This window comes from Centropristis striata, chromosome 14 (genome assembly GCF_030273125.1).
Source record: "Centropristis striata isolate RG_2023a ecotype Rhode Island chromosome 14, C.striata_1.0, whole genome shotgun sequence".
NCBI classification, from domain to species: domain Eukaryota; kingdom Metazoa; phylum Chordata; class Actinopteri; order Perciformes; family Serranidae; genus Centropristis; species Centropristis striata.
This window is the reverse complement of record NC_081530.1, coordinates 8,118,864-8,135,462: the sequence shown is the minus strand read 5'-3', so window position 1 is coordinate 8,135,462 and position 16,599 is coordinate 8,118,864. Positions and strand designations below refer to the sequence as shown.

The 16,599-nt window shown below is 39.3% G+C and overlaps 1 protein-coding gene across 2 annotated transcripts in view; it reads left to right on the top strand.

Moving 5' to 3' along the window:
* ctdp1 (CTD (carboxy-terminal domain, RNA polymerase II, polypeptide A) phosphatase, subunit 1) overlaps positions 1-16,599 on the top strand; it is a 101,904-nt gene that overhangs the window by 52,169 nt on the left and 33,136 nt on the right. For both annotated transcript variants that reach the window (XM_059349632.1, XM_059349631.1), the window contains exon 12: positions 6,378-6,610. In XM_059349632.1, coding sequence (XP_059205615.1) covers positions 6,378-6,610 — 233 coding nt within the window. The remainder of the gene's footprint in view (positions 1-6,377; positions 6,611-16,599) is intronic.

The following is a 16,599-nucleotide window of genomic DNA, read 5'->3' as shown; positions in this document are numbered from 1 at the left end:
GCTAAGGCAACACTGCTTCGCCGGCTTTTACAAATGGAACGTGTTGTCGAGTACTACGTCACATCCTGCTTAGCGTTTTATCCAATCAGCAACCAGGCTTTTTTCCTTTGAGAAAAACGGCCCCGCCCCCTGGTGGTTGGTGGACTACTGGTGTAGAAAGTGCTTGATTAGATCTGCAGGAGAGCTGCATTTTAAAATGGAAATATCGCCGACGATCAGGTTAATTTAATCGTGGCCGCCAAAATCGTGATCACGATTAAAATTCGATCAATTGTGCAACCCTAGTCGGGCATTTCCCCATTCTTTTATTCAATGTTCAAATATACTCATCAATGAATTGAGAAAATACCAGAATATTTAACCAATATAGTAAATAATCTTCAGATACAAGCCTAACCTGTACTCTTGTATGTAAACTAAGACAGTTTTTTTCAATGGCAATAAACCAGGAAATTACAGACATCAATAGGCTCCAGCCTGTCGAGGTGTAACAGATATTTAGTATGATACAGCAGTCACTGATTTAAAACCCTGTGTAATGGCTGCAAATGATCGCTAAGTTGGCTTCAGCTCAAGTTGAAACTCGTTGCTCTGGGCAGTAGTTCACTGCTCCCACAGTAACAGCTACTCCTAATTGGTGGCTTTCATTTAAAATGAATGACTGTTGGCTGCTTTCTGCTGCACATGAATCTTTCAGCAAGAGAAACACCTCAGGCCAGGTTTTGGTCTGAAGTTAAAGAATTTCTGTCCAGAGTTTAGCTGTGAAATCTTAATAGCTTTGCCTGACAGGAAACATCTTTTCTGCTTTTACTGAGATTGATACGTACAGTTTGATGTGTTCATGTCACCCTATTTGTATTCAGTATCAAATGATATTTAGTATCTTTTGGAGTGCAGATTTTTTTTTTTCCTCTTTTTCACATTTGCTCTTCTGTCCTCTGAATGTGGTGCATCCTTCTCAAAACAGATAAATGATCACAGTAGAACACATAAACGGTGCCTCACACAATACTGCCAAAATTATGGTTTTTGCCCAGGAATCACACTCGTACTGTGTGACCAATAACCTGTGAGCTAGCTTTGAGGTGGTGTCATGCTGTGCCTTTCTAAGTTTAATGGTGGCCTCTTTGCTTGGCCTTTGATTACACCCAGGAAAAGGTTGCTGTGGGGAGTTTTTAATGCTTCCATTTCTACTAAGGTTGAAAGGCCCCTCCTGACATAATGAACTATAGATTGTTTTTTAAAGGGTCGTGATCAGAAGCAGACATGGCTCTGCTGGCCAAATGCTACAGAGCCTCAGTGGTTGTTGTCAGTACAAGACAAGAAATTCTCTGATGCATACACAGAACATGGAAGGGTTTTGCTGTTATATTTGCATTTTTTATGCTCATAAATTCCCACTGCCTGGGAAAAACACATGACAAAGACCTGTCTTAGCCCCAGGCAAGGCTCGGTACAACATCTGCCATTCTCTGGTGAGCTGCTGCTGATACCGGAAAAAAGAAAAACACATCAAATATGTGGACTCATCTGAGGCGCCACCACCTCGAGGCCTAGAACAACATACACATTGTTTGCTATCCAACTGTTAAAATGTTTTGTCTGTTTTGTTAATAAATGTTTTCTCTTTTTTTAAATTGAGACTTGTGTAACATTTATCATTGTGTCATTTTTATCATGTAAATGGAGGGAGAAAAGGCAATATCGGCTTCAAGAATCGGCAGATATCAGCAGATATCTGGGATCGGTTAAGACTGTTGTCAAAATAGTCTGCATCGGCATTAAAAAACTTGTATCGGTCGACCACTAATATTGTCCGTGTCATTCAGAACCAAAAGGACATTTTCATGGCTACATGTTTGAATCGTACTGCCTAACTGCTCATATGTCCAATTGTCGTTGATGTAAATATTCTAATATTGATTTGACTTGCAACCTTTATTTCAAAACTGTTGCTAATTTAATTATTTTTTAATTAATGCATCTGTATCAAATGCAGAATCCAAAGTGTATCTTTACTAAAAGCTTATCAATTAGAATATACTGTCTTTGTACAGATTTCAATTAAATATCTGTTTTTTTTAATAAGGAGCGAATAAAGAAAAGCATTTTTTAGCATCATGTTGTATTTATGCTTTATTTTATTTTATTTTCTGTAGTTTTGTGGAATATCCCTTGTTTGAGGTTGTACCCAAAATGCACTTTTGAAGCAACATTTCTTTTCCTTTTTTTCTTTACAAATATCTGTTGAGCACTCTCAAATGGGCTTTATAATGTGCACTTTTTCTGAAGGCCAATCTGCGGTGTGAAAGCCAACCTACGTGCGTCTTTGCTTTGACTATGTTTAGCACTCTATATTTTCCTTGTACTGGCATGAAAAATAGCCCCTCTTTTAAATCCTTAGCGCCTGTCACAAAGGCGAGGCCCAGTAAATGGTCACTGTTGGTGCTCATGGGAGATAGTGATGAGGAAACTGCCATGAGAAGAGAAATATTTAAGTGGAAAGCAAAAGCAATTTGTTTTGAGATTAAATCTTCCATTGTGTGTTGCTGACACTTAGAAAACAAGCAAAACCACTGTCTTATTTTTATCCTACCCTGTAATTTGTTGGTGCCCTGCTGGGTCATTCTCATTTAAATTTGATTCAGCAAATGGAATTGGAGGACAGCCAACATTGACCCAACATCTACAGAGCTTTTCCTTTTTTTATTTACAGACCAGCCTTGCCTCAGGCACTGTTACCTTCTACCATTATCAGGACACTCCTTGGCTGTCCAAATAACCAAACAACAAGGTTGTAATGAGCCTGGCTTAATGCCCGTAATGATCCTGGTTCTAGCCCCGAGAGAATGTCCCCCTGTATTAATCCCAGCTTTCCCTTGGCTACATGCAACTAATGAGTCATTGGCCGAGAGGCTGCACAATATCTGTGGCAATGTTCACCTCAGATTTCCATTGATCTGATGGTTGTCGATTGGCTAACCTGCTCTAAATGCTCAGTAACCTTGGGGCAATAGCATTATCAGGGCTGTTTCCACTACTGGGCAATACCCGGAATAAGGCGGGTCTCACTCGCCGAAACGCCCCTAATTTGAATATGACTAGCCCGGAGCGGGCTTTTGTCTGGACTTTTTTCATTGTTGTTGAAGAGCAGGGTCTTTTTTTTCCCCTAAAAAAAAAAAAGCCTGGTTACTGATTGGATAGATCACTAAGCAGGATGTGACATATTACTCAACGCCACAACAACACGCGAAGCAGTGTTGCCAACTTAGGGACTTTGTTGCTATAATTAGCAACTTTTCGGCTCTTCATAATGAGCTTTGGGGCCGGCGGCTCGTTAAGAGGAGTAAGAACGAGTCAAAGTGGCACATTCCTCCTGCAGCAGTCTCTCCCAGCTGCAGTCACAGAGTCGGCTAACAGTTAGCTCTGTAGCAGTACAGTGTGTATGTGCTGCTGCTGCAGGAGGTGTTCACTTAGTGATCTCTGTTTGTTTACAACAAGCACCAGACACTCTGTGCACAGTTAGCGATGCCGGTTAATTCACAATCACTATGTTTATGATCAGCAGAGAAGCTCTGCATAATTAGCCATGCTGCTTTGTTTATGATCAGCTGCTGACTTTGTGCACAATTAGCGATGGCGGCCACAGTTGCGTCTCCCGTGTTTAATCCGTTGCGACGATGGAAAACCATACGTCACCTCCGGAGTCTCTAAATCCCTCTGGGGCCTTTTTGTAGTGGAGACACGCAGAGTGAGTGGACTGTTGAGAGGGCGTGGCCTGAGACTTTCCCGGTGGCCACTCTTCCCCCTAAAGGAAACACGGCTATCATTATGAGCTGCTCAAGACGATACCAGTTTGATGAGCTGGTGGAGTTTGTCTTCAGGAGCTGCCAGAGTATCCCACAGGACACATTAACTTTGTAGTATTTGGCTCTGGATTGTTTCCTCATGGTAGAACTTTCATGTGATGAGTTTATTATCCCACTTCAAATATTATTTCATTTGCTGGTGATTAACAAAATAAATCAACCCCTGTTCATGCAAGTGTTTCCCACAGGATTGTGAGCAAACGCCTCACACAACACATCTCAGGCAGTCCGGAGATACCGTAAAAAAATGATAAATGTAAGCCTCTCATGATTTTTTAACTCGCGGTTAATTGTAACTTGTAAGTTAATTATGACATCCCTAGTGTCAACATAGGGTTTTTTTCTGAACCACTGCTAAAAATGTCAGCGTTAGCTATCTAAGTGGAGTCTGACTATTGTCTATTGTCTCGAGTCTGGAACTTTGATAGATACACTGTTGGATACGTCAGTCAATATAATAAGCCCGGACGCGGCAAAACTCGCTGAAGTTGGCAAAATGTAAAGGTTAAGGCTTCTTAAGATTTTCGTAAGCTATGATGCACATTTTAGTTGACTAGTATGTTTAAGAATAATGCTTTATTGCCGTATGTAAGCTTCACATTTTTACAATTGAACAATACTAACTGCTTTGGGCCTACACCAATGGTAAATGAAAATTAAAATGTAAATATATATAACTTTTTTCCACAGTAACAGGGAGCCACTGCAGATGGCCTGGAGAGCCACATGTGGCTCTGGAGCTGCAGGTTGCCTACCCCTGAGCTATACTATGCTTTTAAAAATGAAACATTATCACATTTTTTAATACCAGTAATTTAAGCTAAGAGCAGAGGCTTCCAATGCTGTGACACAGTCCCACTCTGAGCGAGCTTCTTTTTTAGCTGAACTCCATCCAAAAGAAAACACAATGTGGCTCTAATTACCCACCAGATGTACCAATATAATTAGACCTTCTGAATCTGTCCAAACATCTCCTGTAACACAGCAAACACGTAATCCGCCAAAGATACGTGTTGAAGTGTTGTTCGTCTGTGTTTTCTATTAATATGAAATAGACGGAGAGGAAAAGCAGTCCAGCGAGTGTGACTCTTTTCACAAACACCACTTCAACACAACACAGCTCTTTCTACAGCTACTGTGGTGTCTTCCTGGATTTTAACAGCTTTTCCCGAATAAACTTCTCACATAACAGCATCTGAATTAATTATCATTTGGGGTTTTTTGGGGGGGGTTTTTCTATGCTGCAGTTCCACTCTATGTCTGAAGTGTCACTAATGCTGTGGTTGGGGTGTGGTTTTCCCACCGAAAAAACTAAACACTGTTTAAAAAGTGACATGTAGTTTTAAAGATAAAATTAACAATCAAATCACATTAAGTCAAGTATAGGGGGCATAATACTGAACACATGTACATTCAAGTTTCATGCTCTGTCACCTGTTATTTCATTGCTTTCCTGATGTGTTGTAGTATCAGTATCTAGTATCTAGATCTATCTATAAAGATATTAAGGCAGGTTGTTGTAATGAAGTCCTCATTTTTTATGATAACAACACAAAAATGAATGCACATTGAAAATGTCTATCTAACTACTAACAAAACTAAAAGTAGACAGGTAAACTGTCTGTTTTGGTGCGTACTATGCTGTAGGGTTGTCACGATACTAAAATTTTCAACTTGATACCGATACTCAGGAAAATATTCAATACATTTTCGATACCACCAGGATAAAAACAAAGACCACCCCAAAATTTTACAGAAATATTTTTATTAACAAGAAAAATGCAACTTATATACTTATCATAAAAAACAGTTGTGCAAAAAAGTGCAACTATGATAACAAGCTGAGGTAGTGCAAAAAATAAATAAATACAATTAGAACAATATTTTCGGCTGTGTGTGTTGCTGTTCGACTTTTCTCTGCTTCATTCTGGGAAAAATAACACTTTTCAGTCACCAACATTTATGTAAACTTATTAACTCTATGCTTATGTATACTGACACTGTGTATACTGTAGGGTTGTCAAAAGTATCAATACTCAAAAAAGTATCGAAACTAAAACGTTGTATCCGGACACAATACTCATTTTCAAAAGTATCGAGTATCGGTATTTGCATTACCTCTTTTATTATAAATATTAAACCTGTGGTTCTGTTAATATTTAAATGTTGCATTTTTCTTGTTAATGAAAATATTTCTGTTAAATTTTGGGGTCTTTGTTTTTATCCTTGTGGTATTGAAAATGGTGTCGAGTATCGAATATTTTCCTAAGTATCGGTATCGAGTCGAAAATTTTAGTATCGTGACAACCCTAGTATACTGTGGGTATCATTACTTTTGAAAATGAGTATCGTATCCGGATACAACGTTTTAGTATGGATACTTTTTTGAGTATCGATACTTTTGACAACCCTAGGGGTGACACATAAATCCTTTATAAATCATCATAACCAGTCCCTGTCCAGAGCTATTTTCAATATTTCACAAAAACTCCTTTTTTGAAAAAACAGGTGGACGACATGCTAGGTGAGGAGAGCGACAACGAAAGTGAAGGCCGAGGGAAGGAGAAGCCAGGAAACGAGGAGGTGGAAGATGAAGAGGAGCAGCAGCAGCAGCAGGAGCAGCAGCAGCCAGGAGCTGAACGGACAGCAGCAGGAAGAGGGCTCGGTCCTCAGGCCATGAGCTTAGAGGAGAGGATCCAGACGGCGTCCAGCGAGGCCAGCGTGCCGGGCAGTGTGCCAAGGTGAGACACAAAATCCACCTTTCCATCTACACCACACCTGGGCAAATTACCCAGAAATTAGAAATCAATACAACCGCGGTGCTTTTATTTTGAAGGCGGTTTACGTATATCTGCCTGCATGCATACCAACCTGCAAAGAAACGTGTTTCACAAAACACACTGAGCTACCGAGGTACCTCGTATTGCTTTTTGCATAAAATAAATTAATTACTGGTTTACTGCATAACATACATGCTCTATATTGTTTTTGTGGTTTGAATGTATGTTTAGTAGCATTCCTGGCTGAATGACGGTCGACTCTTTAACTGATAGTTCACAAGATTTATTTAAAATCGTAGCTCCATGAAAATAAAATAAGACATTCTTTGGTCACCTTGTGAATCCACCGTAAGAGCTACGAGGTGGAAAACAATAACAAACATAAGCACCTGAGCAAACAAGCACTTTTACTATAGTTAAGACACCAAATATAGCCACTAATGTATATGAAAGAAGAAAATAAACTTTAACAAACCTTGTGCCCCTGTCAGCCACTATAGAAGCCTTTTTCATACTTTATATCAACTTTATATGAATTACGACGCACTCATTATTTACCGTATGTTTTTCATTTTACCGTTCCACCTGTAATTTCCTGTCACTACCTTCCAAAATTAAAGCACCCGTTTCACACTGGACGGCACCTTTTCAAAATAAAAAGCATCACAACATTGTAAAACACCTAGAAAATTTACGAACATAAAAAACAAGCTATACAATACAAAAACACCAATAGGAACCTTGCTACTTTTTACTACTATATTTGATTTATTCCACATTAACAGTCCGGCCCCCGTAACCTTCGTGGTATTGGTCATGTGGCCCCTTGCGAAAATGAATTGCCCACCCCTGATCTACACTCACTCCTTTTTTATTTCCTGACTGTTACTCCTTCAGCAGCTCTGTTTATTACATAAGTCTCTGTCTCGCTTCAGCCCAAATATTCACTGTCACATGTTTCTCATATCGGTTCCTCAGTGTCACTCTCCCCTCTCACAGCTGATCCTCTACATCTTGCATAAACGGGTCTAAATGAGGAGGACACTCTGTTTAAATTGGCAACAACGGAAACCCATTGAGATTTCTTGCAAATGTCCCCTATATTCTCAGGCCCTATTTCTCCGATGACTATTATCATAACGCAGCACTTCATCAGCACGGCTATGCCGAAGCCAGACGGTCTGGTCGGTTGCTATGGAGACAAATTCCAAACAGACAGCAGGCAGTCGGAGAGTTCTGAACACATCAGAGTCTCCTATTGCCGAGCTGTTAGACTGCCAGGATTCAGCCGCTCCTGATGGCTTATTTTGCTGTCTTTTGTTAGCATCATATTGTCTGTGCATTTATTTCAAATTTTCCAGACATATAACCTTGTGCAGTCTACTTCAAAGTTAATTGACAAATGTTGCAGCACTACAGCAGAATTGTGCCGACATCAACTCATCCTCTGATACACATGCATTTCTACAGTTATAGCTTTGGTGTACAACATTGCATAATACTGTATGATCTTGAAGTTTCATACTTGCATCTTTGCCATGTTTGTAATCCTCCTTGGTCAGGATTTCATGTTTACAACATTTGACTCACCTGATACCTGTGGTCGATCTTTGTCAGTGCTCTGTGTGTAGTTTTATCTGGGAAGACAAGTTAAAGGCGTTGTGTTGCATTCTGAAGAGAAGCTGAATACAGAGAGGGTTGGTCATTGTCAGGAATATTGTGTAAATGACTAATGTAAGTAAGTAGCCTATATTAACTTTACTGAAACTACCAAGCATTTTACATAGGGCTGTCATTCAATTAAAAATGAGTTTCTATTGTTAATCGCCAATAATCACACATTTTAATCTGTCCAGCATCTACCTTAAAGGGAGTATTGAATACTCTTATCAACATGGGAGTGGATAATTATGTTTGCTTTATGCTCAGGTATGTAGATTTCCAGTTAAGCTACACAGAAGATAGTGGTATCTAGGGATGCACAATAAATAACATTTTAATCGTGATCACGATTTTGGCCGCCACGATTAAATTAACCTGATCGTCGCCGATATTTCCATTTTAAAATACAACTCCTGCATATCTAATCAAGCACTTTCTACACCAGTAGTCCACCAACCACCAGGGGGCGGGGCTGTTTTTCTCCCCTGAAAAAGGCCTGGTAGCTTTTCAGACCCCCTTAGCGACTATTTAAAAAAAAACAAAAAAAAAAAACGACTGGAGACAAATCCAGCGACTTTTTCTGGTGTTATTGAAGACTCGTTCTTGGCTCGTTGAGAAGAGTAAGAACGAGTTGAAGCGGCACAGTCCTCCTGCAGCAGTCTCTCCCAGCTGCAGAGCCGGAGGGGATGTTAACCCCTTAGCGTCCAGTCTGCAAATTGCTAATAGGCTAACAGTTAGCTCTGTATCAGTACAGTGTGTATGTGCTGCTGCAGCAGGAAATGTTCACTTAGCGATCTCTGTTTGTTTACAACAAGCACCCGAAGCCGAGTTAGCTGAAATTGCAGCTTACTACCATTAGCTAGTAGCATACGATAGCAAAATGTCATGGCAGCTAAGTGTCAGAAGTGTCTTTAAAGAGCCATTTTTTCCACCTTGTTTATCAAAACGAGGTGAAAAAGAGGGATTGGTGGACAATGGAGGACGAGTTTGTTTCACCTCTTTTCTGTTTATTATTTCTAGGCATTATGTTGAGATTAAAAGAAGTCTGCTATCTGTTCAACTTTTCTCCATGACCTTAAAACTGCATGATCTAGGCCTTTGAGATTTTTCTTTATATTTGTTATTCAAAAACAAATACATTTCTACTAAATGTCTTATAGTTAAAATAGAAAATGACATAATAGATTATGACTGACAACAGAAAAGCCTAATGCAACCTCTGTGACCTACATGTGCTTAATGAGCATTACCTGTTCTTCAGTACTCTGTCGCCCTTGTGCTAAAAGTATCTTACCTGAATGGTGAAGGCTTGCTTGCGTCAGAGTAATTTTGTTTCTTTAGTGTTCCTGAATGAATCATGTGTTCAAAATGACTCATACACTCATTCACATGTCCCAATGCAACAGGCTCTCAGTATTTTACTCTAAAGTGAGCATTCCATTGAGATTCCAGACGTATGAATCATCATAATTTTGGACCATCACTGTCAGGGAATCATGTCAAGTGTTGGCTTGTTAACAAAAATAGAGTACATGCAGGGCCACCACATTTTTTAATTTGACTACTCTAGTGCAAATATCATATTTCACACTTGACATGTCATGAACTTGTCATAGCAGGGAGAGTAAAACTCTCATTATTAAGCATTAATAATGGCTCCATTCCAGCAACTATTACAGTTAGCTCTGTCACAATACTTACATCGTACAATGTTGTTGCAGTTAAATGCCTTATTGTGTTAATAAAAATGTCTCCAACATGATGCCATTAAAACAGATTTTTCCCAAACTATTATAATACTAAGCGTTTTTTTCACAGCGCCTAATACGCTTGATCTGTATTATGGTATATCTGGGTATTTATAAATCCTAACAGTATGATTTTTGATAACATCAAAAGGAAATACAAGGCTTTTTCAGTCTATTTAAACTGGTAGTCATGCTGCTCTTTTGTAGTGTGATGTACAGCATATGCAGTCATATAGCGTATATCCTGGTGAAATTATCTATAATATTGTAGGGCGATATGAAAAAATGCACACACTGCAAAAAAGGTGTGTCTAAAAACAAGATAAAAACACTAAATCTGAGGGAAATGATCTTGCTGCATGGACAGATAGATTTCTTGAATTAAGATGATTAAATCTGGAAATAAGTATGTTAATATATATATATATATATATAATATAATTTGCCGTGCACTCTGCCAGTTCATCGCTGCTTGCAGCTTTAATTTATCTTGTTTTAAGAGTTAAGCGGTGAAATTCGGTCATTAGCGAAAGCTAGCGGCTAACTGATGCTAGCGGCGCTGCTTGTTACAGCTACAAGAGTAGCCATTAGCGTATCAATGATAACTCAACATTGTGGTCGCAACATTAGCTGACATTTCATAGCAACGTTACAATCATGCCAATTCAGCACATTGCAGAAGTTAGCAGAAGTAAGGATTAAAAGTTATTACAATGTAAAATTATAAGTTAGTACAATTTACAGTTAAGTTGACAAAAATCTGAATTTTGAGCAAACTCAAAAACAAAACTTGAAATATTTATTTTAATTGTCCAACTTAAAATGTTATCGAAGTTTGTTGCCTTGCAGTGTATATGTTACACCTTTATTTGACAAGTCCAAGTCTCTGCTGTGAAAACGTTCTGTCCAACTTAGCCTTTCACTGGGTGGCTGGGGAATAGAAGCCACCGCATTTTGGTTGAGCAAATAAAATTTCACTTCCTATTCTCCTCAGATAATAGCCCTCATATTTGACTGCTACACTTTCTGTAAGCCCACGTTGAGCCACACTGCTCTGAAGTAGGAAGTGTATTTCTTCCTTCTCAGGAACCTCTCCTTTTTCCTGCTTGCTGTTGATTTGGCTCAGTATCCATGGCTGCCCAGGTCTCAGCAGGCAGCTGCAGGGTGAACTTTTCTTTTTTCACCCCCTTTGGACATGTCAGTCGTGGCCTGACACCTTTGGTTGCTGCTAATGAGTCAAGTCTGAGATACACTGTTCGCTGTGTTGCTTAATTGCTGTTGAAAACCACTGGAAGTCCAGCGGCAGTCAGTGCAGTGGTGCAGAGGAGCTAGACATGATTAGACACTATGACACACAAGTGGAAGAGGGTAAGTTTGATTCTTAAGGCACTGTGGAAATTGGCAGATAGGTCTTGGAGTCCTTCAACAGAAAGATACCAGTGACAGTCCAATAATATCACAGTTCTCCTCTATGAACTCTGTTTTTCTTTTCTATATTTGTAACCACTATGAAGTACTGACAACTCTTTCTGGTTGTATGTTCTAGAGGAGTAACCCACAGGAAAATGCTTTATAATCGTATATTTAAAAATTTTGAAAGCACTCTTCTGCTTCCACCGTATGGGATTGACTTTCTTTTCTTTCTGATAGGTCTTATGAAACCAAGAAATTGCTTTTGATATTGTAAAGCCAGAAATCAATGCTGAAACATTAGTAACATGCATTCATTTGGTAATACATTGTTTAATTCACAACTGGCCCGTTCTATTCTCTACCTTGGCTCCGCTGGTACTCACATGTTACTGTAGGACCTCTTTATAAACCCCCAAAGAACTGAAGTATTTACATGCTACAGGAGCAACATAAAAATTAAGAATTTACAAGCAGGAAAGACATGCTTGTAAGGTATGTTGTACAATTATAAAATCTATTTTGAGCCGTGGTTTGCTGAGGCGCATATGTCGTGGCATGTCCTCATCAATTACACATTTCCTGTAGAAGAGCCCTGCACAGGACTGTTTTCTTAACCCATTTAGGCCTAAAACAGCTGGAAAAATTGCCTGTAAAACCTCTGGGCGATTTTAAAATAACCCCCTAAAACTTGAAGTTTTTCTGGAAATTCAACAGAAGTGTCAACGCTTCCTACTAAATAATGGATTTTTCAGCCTCTGTAGCAGATAGAAATGAAATTAAAAAAGTATTTGAGAGCTTAAAGCTGTTATATCTGAGCTCCCTCCGCTATAGTCGTCTTCTACCATGATTTTAAAGTTCCACTCCCACATGTATTCTCATTTTGTGTCTTTTTTTGTCATTTTGTGTCTTCTTTGGTCATGTTGTGTCTTTTTTTTTTAGTAATTTTGTTTCTTTTTTTGGTTATTTTGTCTTTTTATGTCTTTTTTAAGTCATTTTGTGTCCTTTTTTTAGTCATTTTGTTTTGTTTTTTTTAGTCATTTTGTGTCTTTTGTGTCTTTTTTTTGTGTCTTTTTTTTAGTCATTTTGTGTCTTTTTGTGTCTTTTTTTTGTCATTTTGTGTCTTTTTTTGGTGATTTCAAATTTCAAAGCTGGAAAAGTCCCATGTTGCATTGCGACACTCCCATGTGTATTCTGTTGCATTTCATTGGCCAAGAGACCGAAAATAGGTGGAAAATACTACAAAACGACGTATCCGCATTCCTGGCTTTAATGGTAGAATTATGCAACAGCGCCCCCGAAAAGTTTAAACTGCCTTCTCCATCAAGATTTATGTCGGGCCCCAGAGATCCCAGTACCAATTCAGTCTTTCATATACATACCTGTCTGTAATTATGTAGCAAAATCACAATCTCCTCCTCTGCGTATAAACATAACACTTTGATTTGAATACGTAGATAATTTAGCTTACATTTAAAGTAATTAAACTTATTTCTGCCATTTAAAAAAAAAAAAAAAAAATGTATAGTGTCTTTCTTTACATCCCTCCACTTGTCTCCCAAATGCCAACTTCTTTTTGAAACCCTGCACCTCTCTATTGGTATTATACATAATAATGTTACCAATTACCAATAAGGTATTGGCCTGATATCATGCACCCCTCCTTAAAGTAGTGTTGCCAATGGCAAATTTATTTAATAAAATTTATGGTTTCCCTTTAACAACAGCAAAATAATATTAAAATGTCAGTAAAAAGAAGAAGTCGAAATATGTTGGATATCATTTGAATATTGAGTAGATATCCAAATGAATCTATTTTTACTACAACAATATCAGATAAAACACATTTAAACATAAATTAAATGTCATAGATGATAAGTTTTCATACTGTATATAAATGATAAGTTTAGTACTGTATATATAACTGTAGTGAGAAAATACCATGAGTTCTTATCTACGGTATATTCTAGGATTAACAAAGGTTATATAGGCCCCCTTTCTGTAGAGGTATAATAATAATTTTTTTTTTAAAAGAGGCTGACATCTCCGTCTAATGTCGGCCAAACTGCATTAGTGTTATTCTCCTGTCTGACAGACAAAAGAATGTGACTCTATTGTTGCCCAGTAGGCCATTAAAGGCAATTTACGATTTTATAGAAGAAGGTTTCCTGATTTAGACACAACTCTGTGGGACCTCCACTCCTTCAGGAGCTGGCTTAATAGTTGCCACTCTGTCAGTCTTCATCCCTGGCTTCACCACTTTCTTATATTTGGCACAAAATAGACATACATCTGTTGCTAAGATACCGTAGTGATGTGAATGTCTGTTTTGTTCTCACCATCATTCAGAATCTGCTCCTGCCTTTCTTTCTTGTCTGAACAACGTTGCTCTTGATTCTTTTCCTGTTCTGTAAGGCAAAAAAATTACTTGCAAATAATAATGTCTTGTTTATTTTTCATTATCTTAATTTCCTCCCAGTTGAGATCCATCCCGCTAAGCACAGAGGGATTTACACCCAAAGTGACAATTAAACGGTACCATGGGTCCACTATTTGCAATCACTGTTTGAGACAAATCAAAGTAATTAATTTCTAAAAGGTGGTCTAAACATGATTTGTGTCCCTAAACATTATAAAAAAGGATCAGTCACATTCACATACAGTTCCTTTAATGCCATTGCACCGTACTATATGTTCTACAGATCCTTTCAGTTGGATAATTGCATGCTCAGTCCAGGGTTTCCATTATCTTGTAATTACACAGTCACAGACATATCATATGACATATGTACCTCTGAACTGCCAATGCAGAATTGCACAGTAACTTCATGATCAAAGAATGTTTTTCATTCAGTCCATATTCCCAATCTCACAGATAATATTCTACGATGATTAAAGCATGCTGCTTTATAGGTGCAATTTGTTATCACGGTCACATGCTCCAAAAATAGGGGGCATTATTTCACCTTGTGCACATACATGCATGACTTACTGAGTGCAGCTTATCACACTGGGAAAAAAAGCTGGCAATGTTCTGAAAAATGTATATCCAAACGAAAATTAAGACCTTCACCCAAACTGAGATTTTGTGTCAAGAGACTATTGCAATGGATGGGTCCCTTGAGAGTCATATCTCCATCCCAGGAGAGACTTCTCACACAGCGGAGTGCACAGAAAGCAACAGCCCAGCAGAGAGGAGTCACAGGGGGATGCCATGTGGAGTTGGGTGTAGGGCGATGTGGGCTGTTGCCTCCATGACTAAGTAAAGTCATAATCGTCTGTGTGGTGCTTAGTAATCCGCAGTCTCATGTTGTCCAGCGTTTTGATGAGAGAGCAGAGGTTGGCTAGAAAGGCACTCTAAAGCATGTTTATAGCCGTGTTTCCTTTAGGGGGAAGAGTGGCCACCGTGAAAGTCTCAGCCCACGCCCTCACAAAAGTCTGCTCACTCTGCGTGTCTCCACTACAAAAAGGCCCCCAGAGGGATTTAAAGACTCTGGAGGTTTTAGATCTCCGCGACAAATGAAACACGGGAGACGCAACTGTGGCCGCCGTCGCTAACTGTGCACAAAGTCAGCAGCTGATCATAAACAAAGCAGCATGGCTAATTATGCACAGCATATCCACTGATCATAAACATAGTGATCGTGAATTAACCGGCATCGCTAACTGTGTGCCTGGTGCTTGTTGTAAACAAACAGAGATCACACATACACACTGTACTGCTACAGAGCTAACTGTTAGCCGGCTCTGTGACCTCAGCTGGGAGAGACTGCTGCAGGAGGAATGTGCTCCTTCGACTCGTTCTTACTCCTCTTAAGGAGCTGCCGGCCCCCGCAGCTCATTAGGAAGAGCCGAAAAGTTGCTAATTATAGCAACTAAGTCGCTAAGTTGGCAACATTGCTTCGCTGGCTTTTACAAATGGCGCGTGTTGTTGTGGCGTCGAGTACTACGTCACATCCTGCTTAGCGATCTATCCAATCAGGGACGAAAAAAAGTCCTGACAAAAGTCCGCTCCAGGCAGCTCGTATTCAAATAAGGGGCGTTTCGGAGAGTGAGACCCGCCTCATTCCGGGTTTTGCCCGGTAGTGGAAACAGCCCATATGTTGAGCTGCTCTTGGCGTAGGCTGGATCCTGGATCATCTGCCTCACTTCCGCTTCTTCTTCTTCTTGCGTCACTACCTGACTCGTCTCTGCCGGCTGTTATTCGCAGTATGCTTTGTTGAGCAAGTAGCCTGTGCTGGGATAGAGTTAAATACTTCGGGGACCATTGCAACAGTCTCCTAAATGCAGAATCTCAGTGCAGAATCAAGTGTAAACTAAAGATGCTAACTGCTGCACAGCTAACAGTGTAGCTGTGTCTACTTCTTCATGCTGTCTAAGGGCAGACTGGACACTAGTGACTCACATCACCTCTTGATGCACAAGTGGTATTACTGGACAGTGCCAGGGCTAGCTGGTTAGCGTGCTCATTTCAGTAGATATCTCTGCAACACAATACATAATCGTCTTTGACATAAAATCGACACTTCTTCACACTCATTTGTTTTGTTTTTTAAATGTTTTTAACCAAAAATCTGGTAAAATCTTAATCAACGTCCCTACTTATCTGCTTGTTTTGGAAAAATAAATAAATAAATAAATAAATAAAACACTCTTTTCATCTTGTAGTCTGCAAGCATTTGTGCTAATTAACATGTATCAAAAGCTTGTTTCTCCCCGAGCCTATCTGGAAGCCTTCTTCCGCACCGTATTTGGTGTGACTGATAATTGAATAAACACAAAAGAGAGCAAAGTAGATACATTAGGGTAGTTTGTCATACCCCACAAAGCTCCCTTCATGACTGGCAAACAAAGACAACCAGGATGTTGGAGAAACAAGTACTCTTGAACTGATTTAACCCCAGCCGTCTTAACTTCCCTTTATTGTGCTCCAGTCTGTGCTCATTGACATTTAATTGCTTTAATGCAAGTTAGATGCATCTCTATAATTCAGAAATGAGGAAAGTTTCCAGCATGCTAGTATCCCAGCCAACTTGTGGAGGTGATTAGCTATTAGTCTGGATTGATGTGAATGATTTATGATGAGCAGTGGCACTCAGGGCTCCAATAGATTTAAGATTTAACAGGATG